Source organism: Panthera uncia, chromosome D4 (assembly GCF_023721935.1).
Source record: "Panthera uncia isolate 11264 chromosome D4, Puncia_PCG_1.0, whole genome shotgun sequence".
NCBI classification, from domain to species: domain Eukaryota; kingdom Metazoa; phylum Chordata; class Mammalia; order Carnivora; family Felidae; genus Panthera; species Panthera uncia.
Window position 1 is genome coordinate 7,942,150 of NC_064807.1, and position 22,864 is coordinate 7,965,013.

General features: G+C 39.0%; 1 protein-coding gene across 10 annotated transcripts in view; it reads left to right on the forward strand.

The window, feature by feature from the left end:
* Positions 1–22,864, forward strand: part of RFX3 (regulatory factor X3) — a 286,010-nt gene that overhangs the window by 162,124 nt on the left and 101,022 nt on the right. For 8 of the 10 annotated variants that reach the window (XM_049632946.1, XM_049632974.1, XM_049633000.1 and 5 more), the window contains 2 exons: positions 5,736–5,833; positions 14,448–14,486. In XM_049632946.1, coding sequence (XP_049488903.1) covers positions 5,736–5,833; positions 14,448–14,486 — 137 coding nt within the window. The remainder of the gene's footprint in view (positions 1–5,735; positions 5,834–14,447; positions 14,487–22,864) is intronic. The other 2 variants (XM_049632954.1, XM_049632986.1) reach the window with 1 other exon arrangement.

Here is a 22,864-nt window from a genome sequence, read left to right on the forward strand (position 1 = left end):
CCTAGCTGTACCTGCACTCCACAGCTTTCCGTGGATTGTATTTTCATCGTCATTCAACTGCAGATAGTTTTAAATTTCTCTCGTGAGTTTTCTCTCTGTGACTCTGTAGGCTAAAGTGTATTTTTTGTTCTTCATATACATCTTTTGAGTGTTTTCCACATACCTTTCCATCGTTGACTTCAAATTGAATTCTTCTTTTGCTCAAAGAATTTACTCTCTTGCTTTAATTCTTTTAGATTTGTTAGGGTTTGTTTTCTTTTTCAGCATTTCAGCTTTCTTGCTTCCTACTCACATACACTAGCAAGCGTGAGTATCTCGCTGCTATTCTGCGGATGCCCATGTGAAAGCCATTAGGTCAGGTCGGTTGATAACTTGAGTGTCCTTCCTGATTTTCTGTCTTTCTTGTCAACTGTGGAGAGAAGGATGTTGAAATCTCCAGTTGTGACTGTGGGTTGCCTATTTCTTCTTTCAATTCTCTCTGGTTTTGCTTCATGTATTTTGAAACTCTGTTCTTAGATACAAACACAGGATATTTCTTCTTGAGAATTTTATGGATGAAATAGTCCTCTTTATCTTCAGTTATTTTCTTTGTCTGGAAATCTACCTTGGCTGATACTAATAGAACTGCTCCATTTTTCTTATGATTGCTCTTTGCAAAGTTTATCTTTTCTGTATTCTTTTGTTTTTTTTTTTTTTTTAACCTTTCTGTCTCTGTATGTCTAAAGTGTGTTCTGATGGAGAGCATATAGTTGGGTTTCACATGTCTACCTATTCTGACAATCGACATTCAAAAGTGGAATATTGACTATGATTATCAATATGGTTGCATTTAATTCTAGCATCTTGTTATTTTTTTTTCCTATTTGTTCCATTTGTTCTTCCATTTCCTCTGCTTCTGCCTTCTCTTGGATGCATTAAATGTTTTTCACTATTACATTTCATCTCCACTGTTGGCTCTACTATTTTTTAAATTTAATATTTGTTCCAGGATTTTTGGTACTTACCGTAGTTTGTCATAACCTGTGTTCATGTAACGTTATACCACTTAACATAAAGAATATTACAAAAGCCTATTTTCGTTTCCCTCTTCCGTCCTTTGTGCTATTTTAATGATACGTACATTTCACTTCTACATCTGTGGCGAACTCCATTACACGTTGTTATTATATTTACATAGTCAGTTATATTTTATAGAAATTAAAAGATGAGGAAACAAAGGAGAAACACTTTAATTTGCCTGCAAACCTGCTAAATCTAGTGACCCTCATTTCCTTTGTATAGACCCCAGTTTCCATCTGTTTTATTTTTCTTCAGCTCTAAAAACTTCCTTTGTCATTAGCTCCACTGGTCGTCGGTCTGCTGGAGAGGAATTTGCTCAGCTTTTGTCTGAAAAAAGATTTCCGCTTCATTTTGGTGGGACACCTCCCTGGCTATGGAAGTCTAGGTTGAGATTTTTTCTCCTCACACCTTTAAAGATATCATTTGGCTTGTGCATGCGTTATTTCTAACTGGGGATCTTCCACTCCTTCTCATATGTGATGTGCTGTTTACAGTGTGTCCTTTTCCTGCCTGCTTAAAAATTTGTCTCCTTACAATTGATTTCTAGCACTTTTATTATTTATTTAAAGTATTTTTTTTAATGCTTATTTACTTGAGAGAGAGAGAGAGAGCAGAGTGCAAGCAGGGGAGGGGGACAGAGAGAGAGAAAGAGAGGGAGACACAGAATCCAAAGCAGGTTCCAGGCTCCGAGCTGTCAGCACAGAGCCTGACGCGGGGCTTGAACTCACAAACCTCGAGATCATCACCCGAACCAGAGTTGGACGCTCAATTGACCGAGCCACCCAGGCGCCCCTATTTCTAACACTTTTAGTGGTGATATACTTTGATGTGGTTTTCTTTGTCTATATATTTGTGTATAGTGAGCTTAGATCTGCGTGTTTACAGTTTTAATCAAATATGGAAACGTTTCTGCTGCTCTTTCTTCAACTTACGTTTTCTGTTCTTCTTCTGTGACTCCAATTGCAGTATGTTTGACCATTTCATGTTGTCCCATTGTTCACTGATTCTCTGTTCCTCATTTCTTTTTTTGTCTCTTCTTCATGGAAGATAGTTTTTATTGCTAGATTTTCAAATTGGTCTTTGCCTCTGCATTATATAGTCTGCTCTTAAACCCAGTGAGTGAATTTTTCTCTTCAGATATTATGTTTTCAACTTGTACTTTTCAGTATTCTACTTGGTTCCGCATAGCTTCTTTCTTTTTTTCTCATCATATTTGTGCTTTCCTTTAAATCTTTTCTATTTATAACTATCTTAAAGTCTCTGCCCCTTCCTCTCTTTCATTTCTATATCTGTTTCTTTATTTTTCAAAAAAAATTTTTTAATGTTTATTTATTTTTTGAGACAGAGAGAGACAGAGCATGAACAGGGGAGGGTCACAGAGAGAGGGAGACGTAGAAACCGAAGCAGGCTCCAGGCCCTGAGCGGTCAGTACAGTGCCCGATGCGGGGCTCGAACTCACGGACCGTGAGATCATGACCTGAGCCGAAGTCAGACGCTTAACTGACTGAGCCGTCCAGGCGCCCCTCTATATCTGTTTCTATTGATTGATTTTTTTTTTCTCCTATTTGTAGGTCACATTTTCCTGCTCCTTCCCATGTCTAGTCATTTTTTATTGGGTACTAGACATTTTGATTCTTATAGTTTTGTATGTCTGGATTTTGCTGTCTTCCTTTTAAAGCTTTAAACTTTGTTTTGTATAGGCAGTTAAGTGAATCACCTGGATCTTTTCAAGGCTTATTTCTCGGTTTTATTAAGATGGCCCTGAAGTAGTCTTACTCTAGAGCTAGTTAAGCCCGACTACTAGGGCTTTGCTCTTCTGGTGTTTCTACAGAATGCCCTGGATGTTCAATAAGGTCACCTCACTCTGTCTGGTTAGAACCTGAATATCTCTGTGCCCTACACGTGTGCAGTTTCATATTCAGCATCAGACTTGAGGCGATCGCTTTCAGTATTTCTGGATCTCTTTCTCTGCTTAATGTGCTGTCTGCTGGTGCTCCCAAATTTTAGCTGCCCCAACCTCCCCAGTTCTGATAGCTGTCTCCTCCCCTTAGTGAGATCACAGTGCTCTACTTGGTTCCTCCCTTCCCGCTCAGCAGTCTGGGAAATGCCTCGCTTTCAAAAGCTGGGATCGTTAAAGGGTGACCTTGTTTGTTTCTCTACTTTTGAAGGATCACACTGTTATGATGTCTTTTCTCAAATGACTGAAAACATTGTTTTACATATTGTGTCCAGCTTCCTTCTTGTTTGGTGTGGGGAGGGCATTTCTAATAGTATTTATTTCATCATAGCCAGAATTGGAAGTCCTTCTTCCACATATTGATTGATGTATTTTATATATTATGTATGAAACATAGGAATTCATTTTCATTTTACAATTTCCAAGAGTAATATAAATATGCAGAATAAAAGACGCTAGTTACCTCACCTCTCCCGTCTCATTTTATGTCACTCAACAGAGTAACCATTTTTGGGAGTTTGATGTGAATCCTTGCTGTTTTCCTTTATATACTTGTATACATTTATATATGCATGTCCACACAAATTAGATATATGCATATTTTTAAACATAAAGAAATCCTGCAAGCTTTGTTTTGCAGTGTACTTTTTTTACGTGATAACATGTTAGAGCTCTTACATATCAATTTGAATCCAGTTTTGTTTTTTAACATTAGCCATATAGTCTACAGAAGGGTTTTCTTCTAATTTATTTAATCACTCTGCTTTTCAGACATTGAGGTTTTCCCTTCTAACTTTTTCCTCTTATAAACAGTATCTTTTAATAATACTGTCCAGCAACTTTTCCGTGGGTAAATAGACATAGAAATAGACGAAATCACAGAGTTTGCAAATGGTTTGTCTGTTTGTAAATTGCCTTCCTAAGCAGTTTTTACGTATTTACATTACTCCTAACTACTAGGAGCCAGGCTGTTGGAAGAGATGGTTGCTTCTAGATCTAGGACAGAAAATGTAAGAGATAAGTCTAGAATATCTTATCACAGCAGAAAGCAAGGGAGGTAAGAAAGATTACTGTGATCATGTCACGAGATCCAGAATCTGGTTTGAAGGGACTACCATGGGTCAAGAGAAGGGACAATTTACCACCCCCCCTCCCCCCACACCAAAACCCTGGTGTGATTGAAAAACATCAGATATGCTTAACAGCCAAGAATCATGAAGCTACAGACCAAACCGCCCCCAAACCACATTGCTTACCTTGGAAGGGAGCGATAAATCCTTATTCTGAGTACTGCTAAGAAGAAGAATCGAGTATTTATCTTCTTCCTATACGAACCTTCTTTCAAAGCAACCAGATAATTAATGAGGGGAATTTCTTTATGGAAGTCTACTAATACATGAAGAAGGAATAATAGAATCAGACTACCATAGTTATAGCCTTTATGAATTGCAAAACTAGCCCTAGAAAACGATCGTCAGTGGCTACTAATATTGTCACTTAGAACATGAAGAGGATGAGTGGATGTAGCTGACTACACCTGACCCCACTGAGTATATGTCACACTGCGGAAGGAGAGACAGCCAGTTGTCATATGGCACCTGATGTGACGTGATAGGTAGTACACAGCTTTTCAAATATTGAACCCGTGCAAGGCCCTCAGTCTAACTACCAGTTTATAGGACATACGAGAGATAGAGGAATTTATTAAATGACACCTCAGCGATGCTATCAGCCAAGTCTTGAATTCTAGAAATTCTACAAGACAAATAATCCAGTTTCTTCAATAAGTAATAGTCAAGGATAAGAAGGATGGGAGATTGTTAGAGATTAGAGGAGAACGATAGGAAATATAAACCAAATATAATATGCAGACCTTGTTTGGATCCTGACTTGAGCAAACCCAAGTGAAATTTTAAAATGAAAATGAATTTCTGTGTTACATACATAATATACAAAATACAGTTTATACATTACAGTTGGGTTTGCTCAAGTTGGAATAGTTAGAATCTAACAATGACTGGATTTTAGATGATATCCTAGAATTGTTAATGTTTTATATGTAATACTAGTATTGTGTTCGTGTTAAAAATAGCCCTTCTCTCTCAGAGGCCAAATGAAATCTTTCCCAGTGAAGTGATAAAAATCTCTGCACTTGCTTTTCAATAATCCTATAAGGGGTTAAAAGGGGAGGGCTGGTAGCAGTTATTTATCTTGATGAGCCCAGGGGGTTTATGGCAGTATTTTTTCTACATTTGAGTGTATGAAATTTGCCGTCGTGAATTATTTCATTTTATCTTTTAATTTTTTGGAAGTCGTCTCTATGCCCAACCCGGCGCTCCAACCCATGACCCCGAGATCAAGAGTCGCATGCTCTGCCGACTAAGCCAGCCAGGTGTCCTGTGAATCTTGTAAATTGAAAAATGAACTTAGCTTTAGCAGACCGACTGAAGAGAACTTCACAAATCATCAAAATAAGTGAGGAGCTTCCAGATTTTTTCACCCTAAATATTTGGAGTACGTACGTCCGCAACCTACACCTGCAGAAATGGTGTAGAATGTATCCAACATAATTGCTTCGGTTGATTTGGACCCAACGTGCACTTACGTTGAATCTCCTAGGTTTTAACACCCCAGAGAAATCCTTGAGGCAAATCTAACGCCGTGGCTGTGTGTTCTGTTGTATCTGCTTCTTACGGTGCTCCTAATATTTGTTTTCCAGGTACAGCAGGTCCAGACCGTACAGCAGGTACAACATGTGTACCCAGCCCAGGTGCAGTATGTGGAAGGAAGCGATACTGTCTATACCAATGGAGCAATGTAAGTTTGCGTGGGGGAGTATTTTCAATTCTCCCGCTTGGTTAGAGAGAAATGGTACTCTTTGACACATCCCACTATTCCCAAATGGTTCCCTTGTTTTCACAGTATTTTTTTTTTTTTTTACCAGAACAGTTATTGAGATTAGACTGATGTTTAGAGAATAGTCTGTGTCTGTTAAGAGTGTGTGTTGATTTTCCTTCTCACTTCATCTCAGTGGAATATTTCAAATTATGAAAAGTGTTAGGCCTTTGAATGGTTTTCAACAAGATGACAAAACTGTATACTCCTTGTTGGTGATTTTCGTATCTTCTTACTACCTTGTAAAACCTATACTTGTTGTTTTTATAAGTAAGGTGGATTTGTGTATGTTTTTGTCCGTAAGCCAATACACAACGAGGACCTTAGTTTTTGGGGGCATTTATTAAACTCCATAAGAGTACCTGATACTCAAATCTGTTTTTCCTGTCTGAACTTGTCCTTGCCCCCTTCCTGTCCACCCCCTCCTCCCCCTCGAACTCATCACCTTTGCAGCAACAATAATGTACATTTGTAAATTTATACCAATTGTGTTTTTCAGCCACTTGGATTAAGATTCAAGATGTTATAGGTAAAGAGACTAAGAACTATTACAGGTCACCAGTATTGTTTTTATTTACCACTTGAGTGTTTATCTGGAATCTGTTGAATCTCTGCGTGTCCCTGAAATGAATTCAAGTTCTCTCATTCTCTTCTGCCTGCCTCCCTTCTATGTTGGTGTGCCCCAAGTTGAAAACCTATGCTTTCTTTCTTCTTGCTGCACCTCCTGGTTTTGTGGGTTCCCAGGACATCAACCTATAACCTCTACAAGGGCAGGGATTTTTGTCCCTCTCTTCTTTTTTTTTCCCACCGCAACAAATCGAACACCAGAACAGTGCATGACGTGTGGCGAGAGTTCGGTTAATGTTACCTCTTGCTGTTGTAACAAAACAACTTAGAACCCTAGTTTAACTCTGTACGAGTTTTATAGTCATGACTAAGTCATGACTTTTTATTCTTCTTCCCTGGAAGGTGGGAGGATGGTAATCTCACCCTACTAAGAGTTGTCGTGGGGATTTAAGGAAATACAGTTACAGCAACTGACACAAGGCCTGGTAGACAATAGCTGATGGAAAACTGAAAGCTCTTCAGTGATCTTGACTCATTTCTCTGTTCTCATCGCTTTTAGCCACATTCCCACTGCCTTAACCCCTCCGTTACCTATGAAATAAAATTCATCTCTCCCCCTTATCATTCACCCCATTCCTTCGTGTCCAGCTTCCTGTCCCACCTGTCCTGGGAACAACCAGCTCTGTGAATCTTTCCCCAGATACTACCCTTATGAGCCTGTTTCTGGACATGCGGTTTTCTCTGCCTTCTATCCAGTCCCCCAACGCGGAGCCTCGTGTGATCTTTATCGACTGATTCATCATCTCCCCCGCCTTGTGACACGGATCCTCACTCTCCACTTCAGTTAGTTTGTCCTCTCCCTTTAGGGTATGGACAACACTGTACCCCGACTTTCACTTCCAGCACCGAGCCGGGAAGAAATCTTTCCGAATGGGAACTGTTGTCATTTTGTTGTTTTCTTTACATCTGTTGAGGTGATTGGCACCTAATAAAGGGTCCGTGAATTTCTCTGGTCCAGCGAATCTGTAACTCTTTACATATTGTAGACACTGGCTGTTTCTTACTGTTCGTTGTGTGGGACCAGGGCCTCCTGGATGGAGCCTGCTTTTAGAATCTCTACCATACACCCACAGGACTGTTGGCATTTTCACCAAAAAAATAGATACACCTGCGTCTATTGGACTTGTATTCTACCAGGGAAAATGTTAGGGGTTTCTAGACACTGCTGGAGGTCACTCAGTTGTATTGTCATTTCATTCGTGCCTGTGGTTTATCTGTCACGAGAGCCCCAGAGTAAAGGCATCCTAGGCAAAGCCTTAACAAACCACCTCCCCTGCAGTGGAGGGCTAAGTTACTGCTCTACTGTCTTATTTCGGTAGCATTTTATCATACATATATTACAGCATTCTGTCAGCAGAGAATCCCAGCAAATCCGACAAATAGAAGTCTGAAAATATCAGGGCTTTTATTTTTGTCAGGTCATAAGAAGTCCAAAGGTAGCATATTGTGCAAATCATGAGCACGACACGGTGCAAATACAAAGGCTTATTGGAGAAAACCTTACAAGCTGACAGATAGCCGAGGGAGCATAACTGGACCCGGCTACCCCATGGGAATTGCTCTGGTAGATGTCTGGCCTCACAGAGTGAGGTATTTCCAGGGAGCAGGGGTAGTGAGTATGTAGTAGGGACAGATGGCTTTCTTAGGGGGGATTGGTGCCTGTGAAACGCTCTGCCATCAGCCTTGTCTTCCAACATGATTAACAGATCTGCTGAGCCAATCTAGAGGTAAGCTACCAAAAGACCACAGGAGATGATCCTCTAGAAACATCCAGAACTGTGCTTCCTTTAGTCTATTGCTGACATCAGTTTCGCAGCAATCAGGGCCACAGCAGAATATCAGGGCCACAATTTTCTGGTATGTCTGTGAGATGTCTGCTTCGGTTGCGATCATCATATCTACATTTCAGACAGGAAAAAGAGGATGTGTGTGTGTGTGTGTGTGTGTGTGTGTGTGTATTTATATATTTATATGTGTATATATGTCACGCACAAGCACATGGAGGCTTTCCCAGAAACGTCCAGCTCTCTTTTGCTTCTGTCCCTTGCCTTGTATCTTAATCGTGTCACAAAGTGGTGGTTAGCTGCAAGGGAGTCTGGGAAGACTGGCCTGTAGCTTCCGTGTGTATGGTAGAAGGCAGCAGGGGAAAAGGGGCAATTGGAACGGGTATTGAGACGGTATCTAGCACAGTTTTTCATCACTGGTCCAAGGTAAGGCGGAGAGATTACTGGTATGTGGCTTCGTTAAAGTTACACAACCCGCCTCACTGTTTTCATCTATGAAATGCAGATAGTTCTTTTTTCAAAAGTGCTTCATGTCGCATTGTTATAAATAGGAAACAGTAAACTTCAGTTATTGCTGTAAAATTAAGCACTGTGGTTATTCTTTTTATGTTTTCCACTCGTGTTTTTGACCCTGAATTCTGCCTCTTGCCTTGTACATTTTTAAAACTACCCCACCACTGCCGTTAGGGTCATCCACACCGTAGGTAGATGCGAGATCGGTGAATTCATTCATTCACAGACCCTTGGAAAAACAACATGTCTAAAAGTTGACTTCCTAAAACTACAAAGCCCGTTTAGATACAGAAATGATTCCAAGTAAATACCTCATGTCAACATGAATTTTCTATGGCTCACAGACTCAGTTGGTTAGATCATGACTAATGAGGTCTGGGTCGTGAGTTCATTTGCCACAAAGTCCGATTAGCTTCCACCCGGTCTGTGTGGGCTCAGATTGTATCCGCATCTCCCGCCAGTCACATCACAGAGTGCATGAACCCTTGCTATAGAGAGAGAAGATGCATCTTTAAAAATCCTTCCGTTAAAATTTCAACTTCAGTGCAATTTTTGACCAAGATCCTGTAGCATCATTTTCATATTTACTAAAGACACATTGTCTCGTCAGGAATTCTACTCAAAATTTTAGTAGCTAGGGGACTATGAATATTTATTTCTCAAATATAACAAACTTTTTTTTTTCTCAGCTTAAGCTATTTCAGTCTTTCCATTACTTTGTATGCTGTTATTTGACTATGTACAGTGTTTGTCTCTAAAGTTCATTTTAGAGTCTTGGTATTCCCTCTTTTATTTGCTACACTTGCGTGCATGTTAGGAAAGAGTCCCCCGTATTCTTCCGTTCTACGACACTGAGTTAATAGCTAGGTAGCGTTTGACCCCCAACTTGGGCCCCAGTCAGATTCCTATGCCAAGTTTCAGCCAAGGACTTGAGACCACGTTCCAGTGCTGGCTGTTAGAGAATAGTTTTTTATGAAAGGAGGAGGCAGCTTAATTTGCTTTTCCTTCTAATAGTTTTCCCATGAATATTTTTCCAAAGCCTGGATCATAGTCTTGTCTTTTTGTACGGATTCTTAGAATTTACGATCGCTAATAATTTAGAACACTGTAATTAACCCAGCTGGAGAACATTACATACCATGTGGACACGGCCCAGTGCAATTGCTGTTTCTTCACATAGCTAATAAATCCATTTTTTTTTAATGGAAAAATTTTTTTTTTTCTCCCTACTCCCTTTTTTTTTGCCCCTGGCCCCCCCCCCCAAGTGACTCCTTCATCGTGTTAGTCAAAATGGAAATAAAGACATCATACTATATCATGGCCAAGTTAAGAGTCTTTTTTGAAAAATGTTTTTAATTTTCAAGGATTTTCATGTATCACCCACTCTTTGAAGCTTGTCCACTGTTTAGAGAAGATCAGTGTTCTGAAATGACAGTGTCTTTATTGTATGCGTATCTGTTGCAGTAAGAAAAGACTGGAGGAGGCCTTCTCTTAATCTTCCTGTTTAGATTATAGATTTCTCATCAACCCCGATACAGAATTTTATAAACTGTGTTTCACAGAATGTTATTCCTATAAAGTGTTCCGTGCTTTTCATAAGGAGGAAAACACTGCAAAGGCCTTTCTTTTGAGAACTCTAAATTTCTTTTTTTTTTTTTTTGAAAACTCTAAATTTCTTTTTTTTTTGAGAACTCTAAATTTTTTTTTTGAGAACCCTAAATTTCTTTCTTTTCTTTTTTTCTTTTTGAGAACTCTAAATTTCTTTCTTTCTTTCTTTCTTTCTTTCTTTCTTTCTTTCTTTCTTTCTGGAACTCTAAATTTCTATTCGTCTTCTGAAGGCTCTGAGAAGTCCTCTGAGAAGAAAGGCAGTGTATTAAAAACTGAACCTCAGAATTCTTTTACCTTGAATAACATGCAGTCATATCACATGGTATACTTTGAGAGGTTGTACATTAATATATTGACACTGAGCAGATTTATTTAAAATCCCTAAGCATGCGTAGAGGACTAAATTTTAAAAAGTCACTTCTTGAAAATCTTACAGTTGGTGCATTTTCCAAAGCCACTTAAACTCTTCTTTTCATGTACTTTTAAAATGATTAATAAGAAACCTTAAAAGGGATACTCTTCAAGTTCCTTCTTTGTCTCTTGGTTCCAGGTAAGATTTTGCTTTCTTAGGAACATTTAAATGCTTCCTACTCTGAAGAACTGGGGTGTGGAATTTCTGTAATTGAGATTGAGAGGGTGTTTTCTTCATGTATGCTTCTCCTCATATGCACATGCAAACTGCTCTAGGATCTGGTTTGCCATTTGGGTTTCAGGAAGTATATCGCTGATAACTCAGGAAGTTCTTGGAGAGAGAACTGCCTCCCTGAGGCCTCTCTCCAGTTAGAGATGGGCCCATTTCATAAATAACATAAAAATTCCCCTCTTTTCAAATAAAGCAGACTTTCAAATATGGCTTCCAAAATGTCAGCAGTGGGAAGGTCATGGAGATCATTTATTCTAACCCTTACACCTTACAGATGAGTAAACAGAGGCCCTGACAGGTTGCCTAGCTAGTTAGTGTCTAGGGTTCCTATTTTCTGACCTTCAGTGCATGGTTGGTCCTTTCCAATGATCTGTAAGTAAAGGTCTTTTGATCCTGAGTCATTTGGGAGATTGGAGGGAAGGCCAGTTACATGATTGTGTCTCTTACTGTAGATAGATGGTTGAACTTATGATACTTTTATTCTTTAAAACTTAGAATCTGTTGTTATTCGTATGAAAATCTTTTTGTGTTTATTTAAAAAATTGTCTTACACTTTTACAGTTACATTTATTTCATACATTTATAATGTTATTTGGATATTCATAAAATGTATAGAAAAGTCCATACTTAATGATTTTTCAACATCAAATACTTTAGTTAAATAGTTTGCAAGACAAAGGCTATTATCTGGCTGTCCTGCCTATATCCCTTTTTGTTATTTTTCATTAGTAGAAATGAAATGATGCACATTAAGGGTAATTTGCTCTGTGATATTTTATATCCACTAGATTGATATCCAGAATAGTTCTAGACCATAACACTTGGAAGAGTGTAGACACTTAAGTTTTCTCCTCCTCTCCTCTTCCCTCCTTTTATTAAAAAAGGAAAACATGAAAGAAATCCACCTGCCCTTTTTTAGGTGTAGAACCAAATTGTGTTACCAATTTTCTTAATGGAACTGCAGATACCCACGTTCTAAGATTTCTCCTACTGGCTACATTGTAACCTCAGACAAACAGCATTTGTGTGGCCAGATTTCCTAATCTGTGGAATGGAATTAATAATTAAAATCGTTGCTTAATAACCAGGTCAGGTACAGGAATGGGAGGGAGTAATGAGGGAAATGGGATATGGGATAATTAGTATTGTCTGAAAAAAATATATTCGCTTTTCGTATAGGCACTCTACTCTTATAGAACTAACTGCAAAAGTAAAACTTGATAAAAAAAATCTCTACTTAAACTGTATCTGGAAGCTGGAGTGAGAAATCTTTGTTGAAGGCGTATGTTTGTAAAGGGTATGTATTTTGGAATCATGGTGTTGTGTCTTACAGGGAGGCTAATTAATGTCTTTTATTATATGAGTATAATCCCTTGGCTATCAAAAGTCTGTGAGTGGTTCACAAAGGCTGAGCTGTAATGACCAGAAAGAAGGTTCTAGAAAGGACAGCACCAACACATCTTAGTCCAGCCCTCAGCAGTAGTCAGGCTAATAGACCTGCCTCCCACAGAGTGCTCGGAAGCCCTGGACTGCCTTCAGTTCCACAGCAGGCCTGACTCAGGGTACGGAGCACCGCCTGTCTGCCTCGACTTAGCGCTCTGGCCTCAACAACACACGTACCTGCTTTAACTCCTTTTGTCCATGTTTCAGAGTGTTCCATCTCTGACAAATGCCTGGTCTCTCTCTTCTTCTTCATACTAAAACCTCTCAGGATTGGCCACATATTCTTCAGGCTGGCTTTCTTCTCCACATTACCATGAAATTGCACTTGTCAAAGTCATCGGTGACCTCCAGCTGTTAAGTCTAATAGACATTCTTCTAGATGAAATTTCCTTCATCTCAAACAGCCAACCCCACCACCTATTCTCTCCTTGAATCACTATCTCCTTTTGGCTTTTCTATATTTTTTTTTCTTAATTTATTTTTTTAATGTTTATTTATTTTTGAGAGAGAGACAAAGAGAATGCGAGCAGGGGAGGGGCAGAGAGAGAGGGACACACAGAATGTGAAGCAGGGTCCAGGCTCTGAGGTGTCAGCACAGAGCCCGACACGGGGCTCGAACCCACGGACTGTGAGATCATGACCTGAGCCGAAGTCGGACGCTTAACCAACTGAGCCGCCCAGATGCTCCTCCTTTTGGCTTTTCTGACTGTATTGTTCTGTTTTCTTCCTGTCTTGTTGGGTCTTCTTCATTCTTATTATGGGCCAAGTAATTTTTCTATGGCCTGAGTTCTGTGTACTTTCCCCCACTGGGGGAAAGTGGTCTCAATAGTCTCATGTTTGCTTTTGTTTCCTTTGCCTGAGGAGACCTATCTAGCAAAGGCCAAGGCCAATGTGAAAGAAATTACTACCTCTGTTTTCTCATAGGAGTTTTATGGTGTCAGTTCTTACATTTAGGTCTTTAATCCATTTTGAGTGTATTTTCATGTATGGGGTGGGGACCAGCATTTATTGAAGACATTGTCTTTTTTCCCTTGTTTATTCTTACTTCCTTTGTCATAGATTAATTGATCATATAAATGTGCCTACATTATAGGCTTATTTCTGGGCTATTCTGTTCATTGATCTATATGTCTGTTTCTGTGCCCGTATCATACAGTTTTGATTCCTACAGCTTTGTGTAGTATATCTTGAAATCTGGGATTGGGATACCTCCAGCTTGTTTTTTCTCAAGATTGCTCTGGGTCTTTTGTGGTTCCAGACAATTTTAGGATTATTTGTCCTAGTTCTATAAGAAACACTGCTGGTATTTTGAGAGAGGTTGCATTGAGTTTGTAAACTGCTTAGGGGGTAGGATGGACATTTTAACAATATTAATTCCTTCAACCCATGAGCATGGAAGGTCTCACCATTTGTTTGTGTCTTCAGTTTCTTTCATCAGTGTTTTATAGGTTTCACAGTACAGGTCTTTCACATCCTTGGTTGAATGTATTCCTAACTATTTTATTCTCTTTGGTGCAATTGTAAATGGAATTGTTAATTTCTCTTTCTGCTAATTTGTTATTAGTGTATAGAAACACAACTGATTTCTGCGTATTAATTTTATATCCTGCAGCTTTACTGAAATGTTACTTGGTTGTTTTAAATACCTCAGGGAAAATGATCGGAACTAAATGGAAATGCTGTTAACATGGTATTCACATAGCTTTCTTGGGGGCGGGGGGAGGGTCTTTTTTTTCCTTTGCAAAACATTGTTGGGCTTACGTGCATGTATGTGGTTGCTCAGTTTTTGTTTTTGCTTTCAAGTGCGCAAGACGGTATTATTAGCCATCATTACAGTGCCGTACATTAGACCCCCCCAGAACTTACTGTTTAACTGAAAAGTTTATGTTTTTTGATCATCATCTCCCATTTCTCCCAGCTCCAGCCCCTGGCAACCACCATTCTACTCCCTGTTCTTGTAAGTTAAACTTTTTATATTCCACATATAAGGGAGATTATATAGTACTTATCTTTCTCTACCTGACTTAGTATTACGTCTTCAAAGTTTATCTATGTTTTTGCAACGGCTGAATGATACTCCATTGTTTATATGTATACCACATTTTCTGTATCCATTCGTTCATCTGTTGATGAACAAGTTAGGTTGTCCGCACGCCTTGGCTATTACGAACAATGCTGCTGTGAACGTGCAAGGGCAGACACCTCTTTGAGACACTCATTTCATTTCGTTCAGATGCGCACCCAGAGTGGCATCGCCACATTATATGGTAGCTCTGAAACAGAATGGAGCGTCCAGAAACAGCCCATAAATTCAAGCATGTACCGTCAACCAATCCTTGACAAAGGCACAAGAATACACGATAGGAAAAGGGTAATCTCTTCAGTAAATGGTGTTAAGAAAAGCTGGGTATCCACATGCAAAAGAATGAAATTGGACCGCTATGTTACAGCACTCAAAAAAATTGAAATAGATTAAAGACTTAAGTATAAGACCTGAAACTACAAAACCCCTAAAAGAAAACATAGGGTGTAAGCTCCTTGACATCAGTCTTGGCAGTGATGTTTGAGATCTGATACCAAAAGCACAGGCAACAGAAACAAAAATAAACAAAGTATACTCATTAAACTAAAAGGCTTGTCTGCACAGAAAGGAAACCATCAGCAAAATGAAAAGGCAGCCTACCAAATGGGAGAAAATATCTGTAAACCGTATATCTGAAAGAAGTTGCTATCTAAAATACATAAGAGACTCGCACGACTCAAAAGCCAAAAAAAAAAAAAAGAGAGAAAAAGAAAAAAAGAAAAAAAAAAAACGGCAAATAATCCAATTAGAGAATGGGCTAAGGACCTGAATAGACATTTTTTCAAAGAAGACATACACACAGCCCACAGGTACATGAAAAAGTTCTCAGCACCACTAATCATCAGGGAAATGCTATTATCAAAAAGACAAGAAATAACAAGTGTTGATGAGGATGTGGAGAAAAGGAATCCTTGTGCACTGTTGGTGGGAACATAAATTGGTACAGCCATTATGGAAAACAGTATGAAGTTTCCTCAAAAAGTTAAAAATAGAACTACCCTTTGATCCAGCTCAGTTTTTCTTATTTATAAATTTAGACCAGGGACTCTGGATCAAAATCTTTTATGATCCGTTTCAACCACAGTTGTTTTGAGTGCACATGCACTTTCCTGACTTACGTTGTCAGGACAAATGTACTTACTACGTGAACCTTTTTTGCTGTGCTTAAAAAACCACTTGGGAGCAATGGAAATTTTAGTAATGCTCCTCTGGGTTAGCTGCAATTGACTAGAAAACTCCTTTATAACAGCCAACTTGAGACTTTTGAAAAAACTCAGACTAAAGGAGCTAATAGTTGTGACACAGTACTTTTTTCCTTCATACCTGTGAGATAGGGGTTGTACATTTTTAATATCCTTCAGTCCAGTGGTTCTCAGAGTTCCACAGACCAGCAGCACTGACCGACCATCACCTGAGAACTTGTTAGAAGCACCAGCCTGGTTCTGGGAGTTTTGGGAGCGGGGTCTAATAATCTGTGTTTCAGCAAGCCCTCCTGGTGATTCTGATGGATGCTCAAGTGTGAGAACCACATTCCTTTATTATAGAAAAAAAGAATTTAAATACAAAGTATAAACAGCCAGTTATCTGCATGTAATGGTAATAGGATGATATAAATTTGAAGTTTCAATTCCAATACCTTGTACATTATCAACACGTATAGTAATGAAAATCCTACGGATGAATGAGAAAGTTCAATTAGTTGTTGCCAGAAAGCTTAACATTCATTCTTTCATTTCCTCCCTAGTTGTTGTGGCAACAAATCAATAAATGCATTTAGTTTTTACTTACTTGAAATAAGCTTGCCTTCTGAATGGAAATCAAGCCAAGTGTTTTGTTAGTGATTCTGAGTAGTATTTCTTACTTTATATTTTAATCTGTTGTTTTTTATTCTTGGGTAATAATAAGAGGTTAAGTGTCGTGTCACGTGAATTCCTTTCTGAACTACTGTTTTCCCCCTGGTGTCTTTCACAAACTGGAAATGTCACCGCTCCTCTGTTGCATCCTCTGGCTTCAGTCTGACTTGAAGCATTCAAGAGGAGATCTGTTTGGAAACTCAAATAAATCATACATGCCGGCCAGCCAGAGATTATATACTGTATGAACGCAGTTTGTGGAAGGTTCCAAATAATGTGGCTCCTTCCATGCGGGGCATTTGTGATGCACATAAAACCTTCATAATGGAAAACTGTTGAAGGCAAGGCTCTTGATTTCAAGCAACAGAAACCAACTCTGGCTTCTTTAAGCAAAACACAGGATTTATTGAAAGGTATTTGTGACTGAAGAAGTCTGCAGAGTATGACTGAAAAAGGTTAGGCAGCACCCAGACCATAGATAAAACCCCGTCCAAGAAGTCCAAGGTGCCTCTGCTACCACTAAATTCTGCTCATGACTATGTAAGAGGGGTAGCAGTTCTCTTTTTTAAAAAATATTTATTTATTTATTTTTGAAAGAGAGCATTGTGGAGAGAGAGAGAGAGAGAGACAGAGAATCCCAAAGGGGCTCCACGCTGTCAGCACAGAGCCCAACACGAGGCTTGAGCTCCCAAACCATTAGATCATGACCTGAGCCAAAACCAAAGTCGGACACTTAACCGACTGAGCCACCCAGGTGCCCCAACAATTCCTCACCCACGTGATTCACCTAATGACGATTAAGTGAGATAATATATCTTCCATATTTAAAAATAATTCCTCCTAGTTCCCAAATTTTCCAAGTTCTCCGTGGTGCTCTCAAAGTTTTAGAAAATATTTAAAAGACATCCTGGCTACTTTCAGTTACCTATTTCCTCAATCTACTCCAATAAATCAAATATTGCTATCAGGACACTGAAACACTTTGGAATAAGATCACCTCCTATCATGTCTGATGAACATGTTCCAGAATCATGTCACATGACCCACCTGCAGCACTGGGACCCGTTTGCCACTCCCTTTTCTCATGGTTTCCAGCTACCTCCCTGGCTTCAGGCTTTTTTTTTTTTTTTTTTTTTTTCCAGGTTATTTCTCTGGCTGGAACATTCCTTCACCTTTCCAGGCCCAAGCCTCCTTACCCCTGCCCCACTTTAGTACTAAATTCAGATTTCTTGCCAGAGTTCATAACAGTGTTTTTCAAACTTGTAAACTACCATCCACAGTTAGATGTACATTTTATACTCAGGTCAATGCACACGTGAGCATATGCATACACACACCATGTATTTATATGATAGAAACAAACGTTCCTCAAAATAACCCTTCCCCTCACTAGGTATAATATGCTAGAATGTCGGCTGGCTATGCTAGTCTCTTTTTGTAATGCTGTTGTGACCTGTTAAAACTGTAAATGTGACCGACAGTTTAAAAAATTATTTAAGCTATTTGCATGTTTAATTTTTACCTATGTTTTAAACCTCATTTCTTTCTAATATCCTTCTCATTTCTAATTTCTTCCTAAATATCAGGATCTTCGTTGTGTTGTGACTTTGCACATGCTGTGCTCTCTTCCCAATAGGTTTTTCTTTCCACTTTCCATAGAGAGGACTCCTTTTCCTTTTTTAGTTTTAAGCTACATATCTCTTCTTTGGGGTTACATTACTTGACTACTCTAATATGCTCCCTTCCATTTATTATCTTTTGTATTCAATTTTTATTTCATGAACTTAGGAAAATTCCTAATTATCTTATTTCATATATTTGTGATCACCTACTCCTCATATCATATAGCCCTTAATGACAGTAGATGTCATGTCTGTTTTGTTCCTTTTATTCTGGGTGCTAGAATAGATGCCCAGTAAATATTTGTTAAAAGAATGTGTACAGAGTAGCCAGTGAAGAATAAAACATTATACCAATGTAAGATATTATAATGATCCACATTACCATATTCTGTCTTCATAATAAATTTTATGTAATAAAACTTGCAAGATATTTTATTTCCTTAATTTACCATTTTCGTGCCATTGCTTAATTTTATAGTTGCCTGGCTTATTGGTGGGAGGATATTCAAAACCTGGGTAAAACACAAAGCACGTAGTTTGCAGATATTATATAGCTGGACTTGTGGATAAGACACTTGACGCTAAAGAAAATAGAAAATAGGTTATAGCTAAGGTAAATTGACATAATCATTCTAGAAAATAAGCGGGCTGGGACTATTCAGGGTCATGCTTAGCCAGAGTGTATGCTGAGGCATGATGGGATACAAACAGCACTAATTTCCTGAATTCACTGGATCAGTCCTGACATTCACACAGAACCTTATAAAAGAGTCAGCTACGAAGAAGCTTCTGTTAGCAAGCATGCACATACCTATGTATTTACCTCCATTACTGGATACACAGGCAGAACAATGGAAAGTGTTCTCTTCTGCTGTAGAAATAATATGACACATTATTTTCGTAACAGTCTTTGGCAATCAATAAAGAACGAGCAAAGGGAACACAGTAGCATTTTTCAAATGTGCACAGAACTGCCTGGGAATTTTAGCTGTTTCCGAAATGTGTGGTCCAGAAATAGTGAGCTGCTTTCAGCCTGATATGCCAAATATTGAGTAATTTTCTGGAACGTATGTGTTGGAAATTTGGGGGGGGGGGGTTGGGAAATAGTGTGCAAGCCATAACTCACATGTATTCATGATACGTTATGAAAGATAGGCTGATCTCAGGTATCAGAATTAAAGAGTCGTTGCTTCTACTACGTAAGAAAGAACTGTTTTGGCTGTTGTCTGCTTTTTTTTTTTTTTTTACATACATTTTTCAGTATTTATCCAGGAGTTTAGAACATGCAGACATGGCAGAGAACTTTAGAAGTTATCTGTGCATGGCTCTGGCTCCAGCTCCAGGCAGAAATCCAGCACTGGGTTAATGCTTATCTTCTTAACCTTTGAAGGACAGGACTAAGGATATTGTGGTCTGCCTCTATGACCCAGTTTAAGAGTCTCCTCTCCTCCCACTGTAAGTGTTGATTTGTCAGAGACAAATTCAGAAACCATTCACGACACTTCATTTCGTGATAAAATGTGTTCTTCCCTGCCCCTCCCCCCCCAGCTGAAATTGTCAGTCTTTACCCCAATATGTGTTTGTGCAGTAGCCAAGACTTTTCCCCCCACGTGATGGCAAATATGGATGAGGCACATTCTTCAGTGACTTTTCTCCTCCTCGCGTTCTTTTCTCACTTTCTAGCTCACGAATCATCTCTAACTACTAGAAGGATGTATGAAAATAAAAGTCGATTGCCATATTTTCATACTGATTTGCGGGCTATAGAGATTTTGTATACCTACGGTGCATTTGTTTGTATTACCCTTGTCCACTGAGTACTTAGTATATCGAGGAGGCATGTCCAACAGATGGAGTGATTCAGATCCCTTGGAGTGTTTCTCTTATGATAGAGTGGCGATCTACTCTACTCTACTCTTGGTTCTTCCATGATCATAGACTCTCTAAACTCCCACCCCTTGAGGTGGTTAAGTATCCTCTGAAACAACCCTGCCCTGTCCATCTCTCCTTGTTGATCACTGTGCGTCCGTCTTCTGCGATTGTGGTGCTAGGAGATAGTGAGCTCAGGTGTAAGGAAATCCCCGGTAGCCACAGGAAGTTCATACATTCCCTGGACCACCTTGTAGAGATTTCTTCCCATTGTCGTTCACAAATATTTTTGACATGCATAAAAAGTTATTTCTTTGTGATGAAATGGTTGAAAGCATCGGCTAAGTGCAGACTCCAAGTCTTTTTTTTTTTTTTTATTTTTACTAGTTGTTTGCTTTGGGCAAGGCTATGTAATCTATCTAACCTTTTCTAAACAATTACTCACCTTGTCTGTGAAATAGAAATTAGAGTAGTACCCATCTCATAGAGTTGTAATGAGGATTAAATGAGTTAACATCTGAAAAGCACATAAAATAGTGCCCGTTGCATCAGAACTGGTCAGTAAATATTCTCTATTATTAGCTATTAGGTGTTTCATTTGTGAAATCAAGTTAGTGCTAGGAGCACGCGTAATCATTTTGTTTGGACCATGAAAAGGAAGGCCAGCAGCATACCCACCTTTGTGGAAATATTTATTGTCACCTATTTATTTCTACACTTTACTTGGCTTTACTTAAATAGCAACAGAAGACGGTTATTTTCAGTGCAATGAAATAGGGTCATTGTCATATTTGGATAAATTAAAGTGACCGCATTTCTCTTTTTTACCTAAATTTGAAATCAACATGGCTATTCTTTGAAATATAAATGGACTTCCAGTTGGGAAATAGAACCATGATGTATATGTATTTTAAATGGCATCTTTCTATGTGTAAAAAAGCGTTCTCTGTGGAGTTATTTCAATCATCACCCCAAACTAAATTTTGTACTTGGATCTGTGCTCTTTCAGGAAAGCAGTAACTTTACCGAGTGGAGAATACTTTTGGAACATCTTTATCATTTTACTAGAATATACATTATAAATTATATTACAAGTATCCATTGTAATGGGTTTAAATGACCTGCTTTCAGCGACACCAAAACATCTCGAAATAGTTTACGTAACTTCTCATGTGTTCACAAAACAAAGAAGGATTTATGTTTTAGAAATTGATGAAAGTGGCTATTATGTCAAATATACTTTTAAATAGAATCGTATTTTTATTTGTTGACTAGTGTGCCTGCTGGATACCAGCAGGTGCGTTAAGTGTTGAGGGCACAGATGGGAATAAAATGATTTCACAGGAGTACGGAGACATGAGGAAATTAGCAGTAAGTGCATTAAGAGCTGTTTCAGGTTTGCACAGGGTGTCGGGAGACGACAGGGAACAAAACGCAACAGCCCTACTGGGAGTGGCCATAGAGGGCAAGGGGTGCAGAAAAATAGTTCTGGGAGGAACCAGTGAAAAGATCAGCGTGGTGTGAGTGAGGAAAGCGTTTGAAGACATGGCTAGTCCCACGTCCAGAGAGCACAGGGGGCACCGGCCCTCGCAGCTTCCTGTAAGGCAGATCAAGGGTTTAGAATTTCTTCTGGAGGCCAGGGAGAATCATGGAGAGGTTTTTAAGAAAACTTTTATTTTCGGATTTGAATTTTAGAAAAGTTAGTTCCCCTGGCAGCAAATCTGAAGATAGATTGGAAGAGAACCAAGTTAGAGGAAAGAAAGCCAGCGAGAGGGCAATTATAATAGAGAATATTGTGAGTGAAGGCAGTGCGTATGAAAATGGAAAGGAGAATTGAAAAATTATTTAGAAGGTAAAATTAGGAAGACTTAGTGACTGATGTCGGGCTGGACGAGGAAAGAGTCAGTAATAATTTCCAAAGCTGACGATGGTGGTGCTGCCCTCCGCCCGGAACTGGGGGGACGATGCGAAAAGGAGCAAGAGAGATGGAGAATTTCTTTCTAGTCGTATGTTAAATCTTACACAGGGGACTTCCCATGTATCGTGGGGTTTCCTGGTAGAGATACCCAGGTGGCTGTTAGAAACCAGATTTCAAATTCTTAAAGATAGAATCACAAAGTAGAGAGAGAGATTAATTTAGGTAAGGTCATTTACTATGAGCATGGTAAAAAGAGGTGATCTGAATAAAAAGGAGAAAAAAAAAAAAAACCTAAAAATGGAGACCTCAGAAACTCTTAGTATTTAAGATCCCAGAAAGCTGGAGCTTCCAAAAGGTTCTTGAAAGGTAATGGTGGAAAAAAGTGGAGAAGAAATGCTATAGAAACTTAAGAAATGAGAGAGGTTAGGACCGAGTTACTTTATGTATACGTAGAGGAGAGCTGAGAACATAGACACCAAACTATCAGGAGTGGCTAGCTCTGGAGTGTGGCAGGTTGAAGAGAATGATGATAGAACCGGTAATTTTAATATTTGAGTTTTCGATATTTGAATTTTTTTAAGTAAAAGTATTTTATACCTCTCCGTCCTACTTTTGCAACTTGTGGTGAGCTTCTAATTATTTCAGAATGAGAAGTGAAAAGCCAAAGTCAGGTTAAAATTTGAGTTCGAGTCCATTGGAAATGGAAAATACATCAGGCAAATAAGCTACTTAATCAGAACAGGAGAAGGAAGGAAAGGGCGCCACGGAGCGGTCAACAACGTTATGCTACAGACTGGTCAAAAAAGATAAGGATTGACTGCAGCCTTTTAGCTTGGTATTTAGATTTGGTCACAAGTGACCGTATTAAAAGCAAGTGCAATGAGAAGCCAAGGGCAGAAGCTTAATTCCACTTGTTGCCAGGTGGAAAGTGAGGACATGCAACGATGGCACAGTCTTCTCCTCCAACAGAAACCTGAGTGTGAAGGAAGA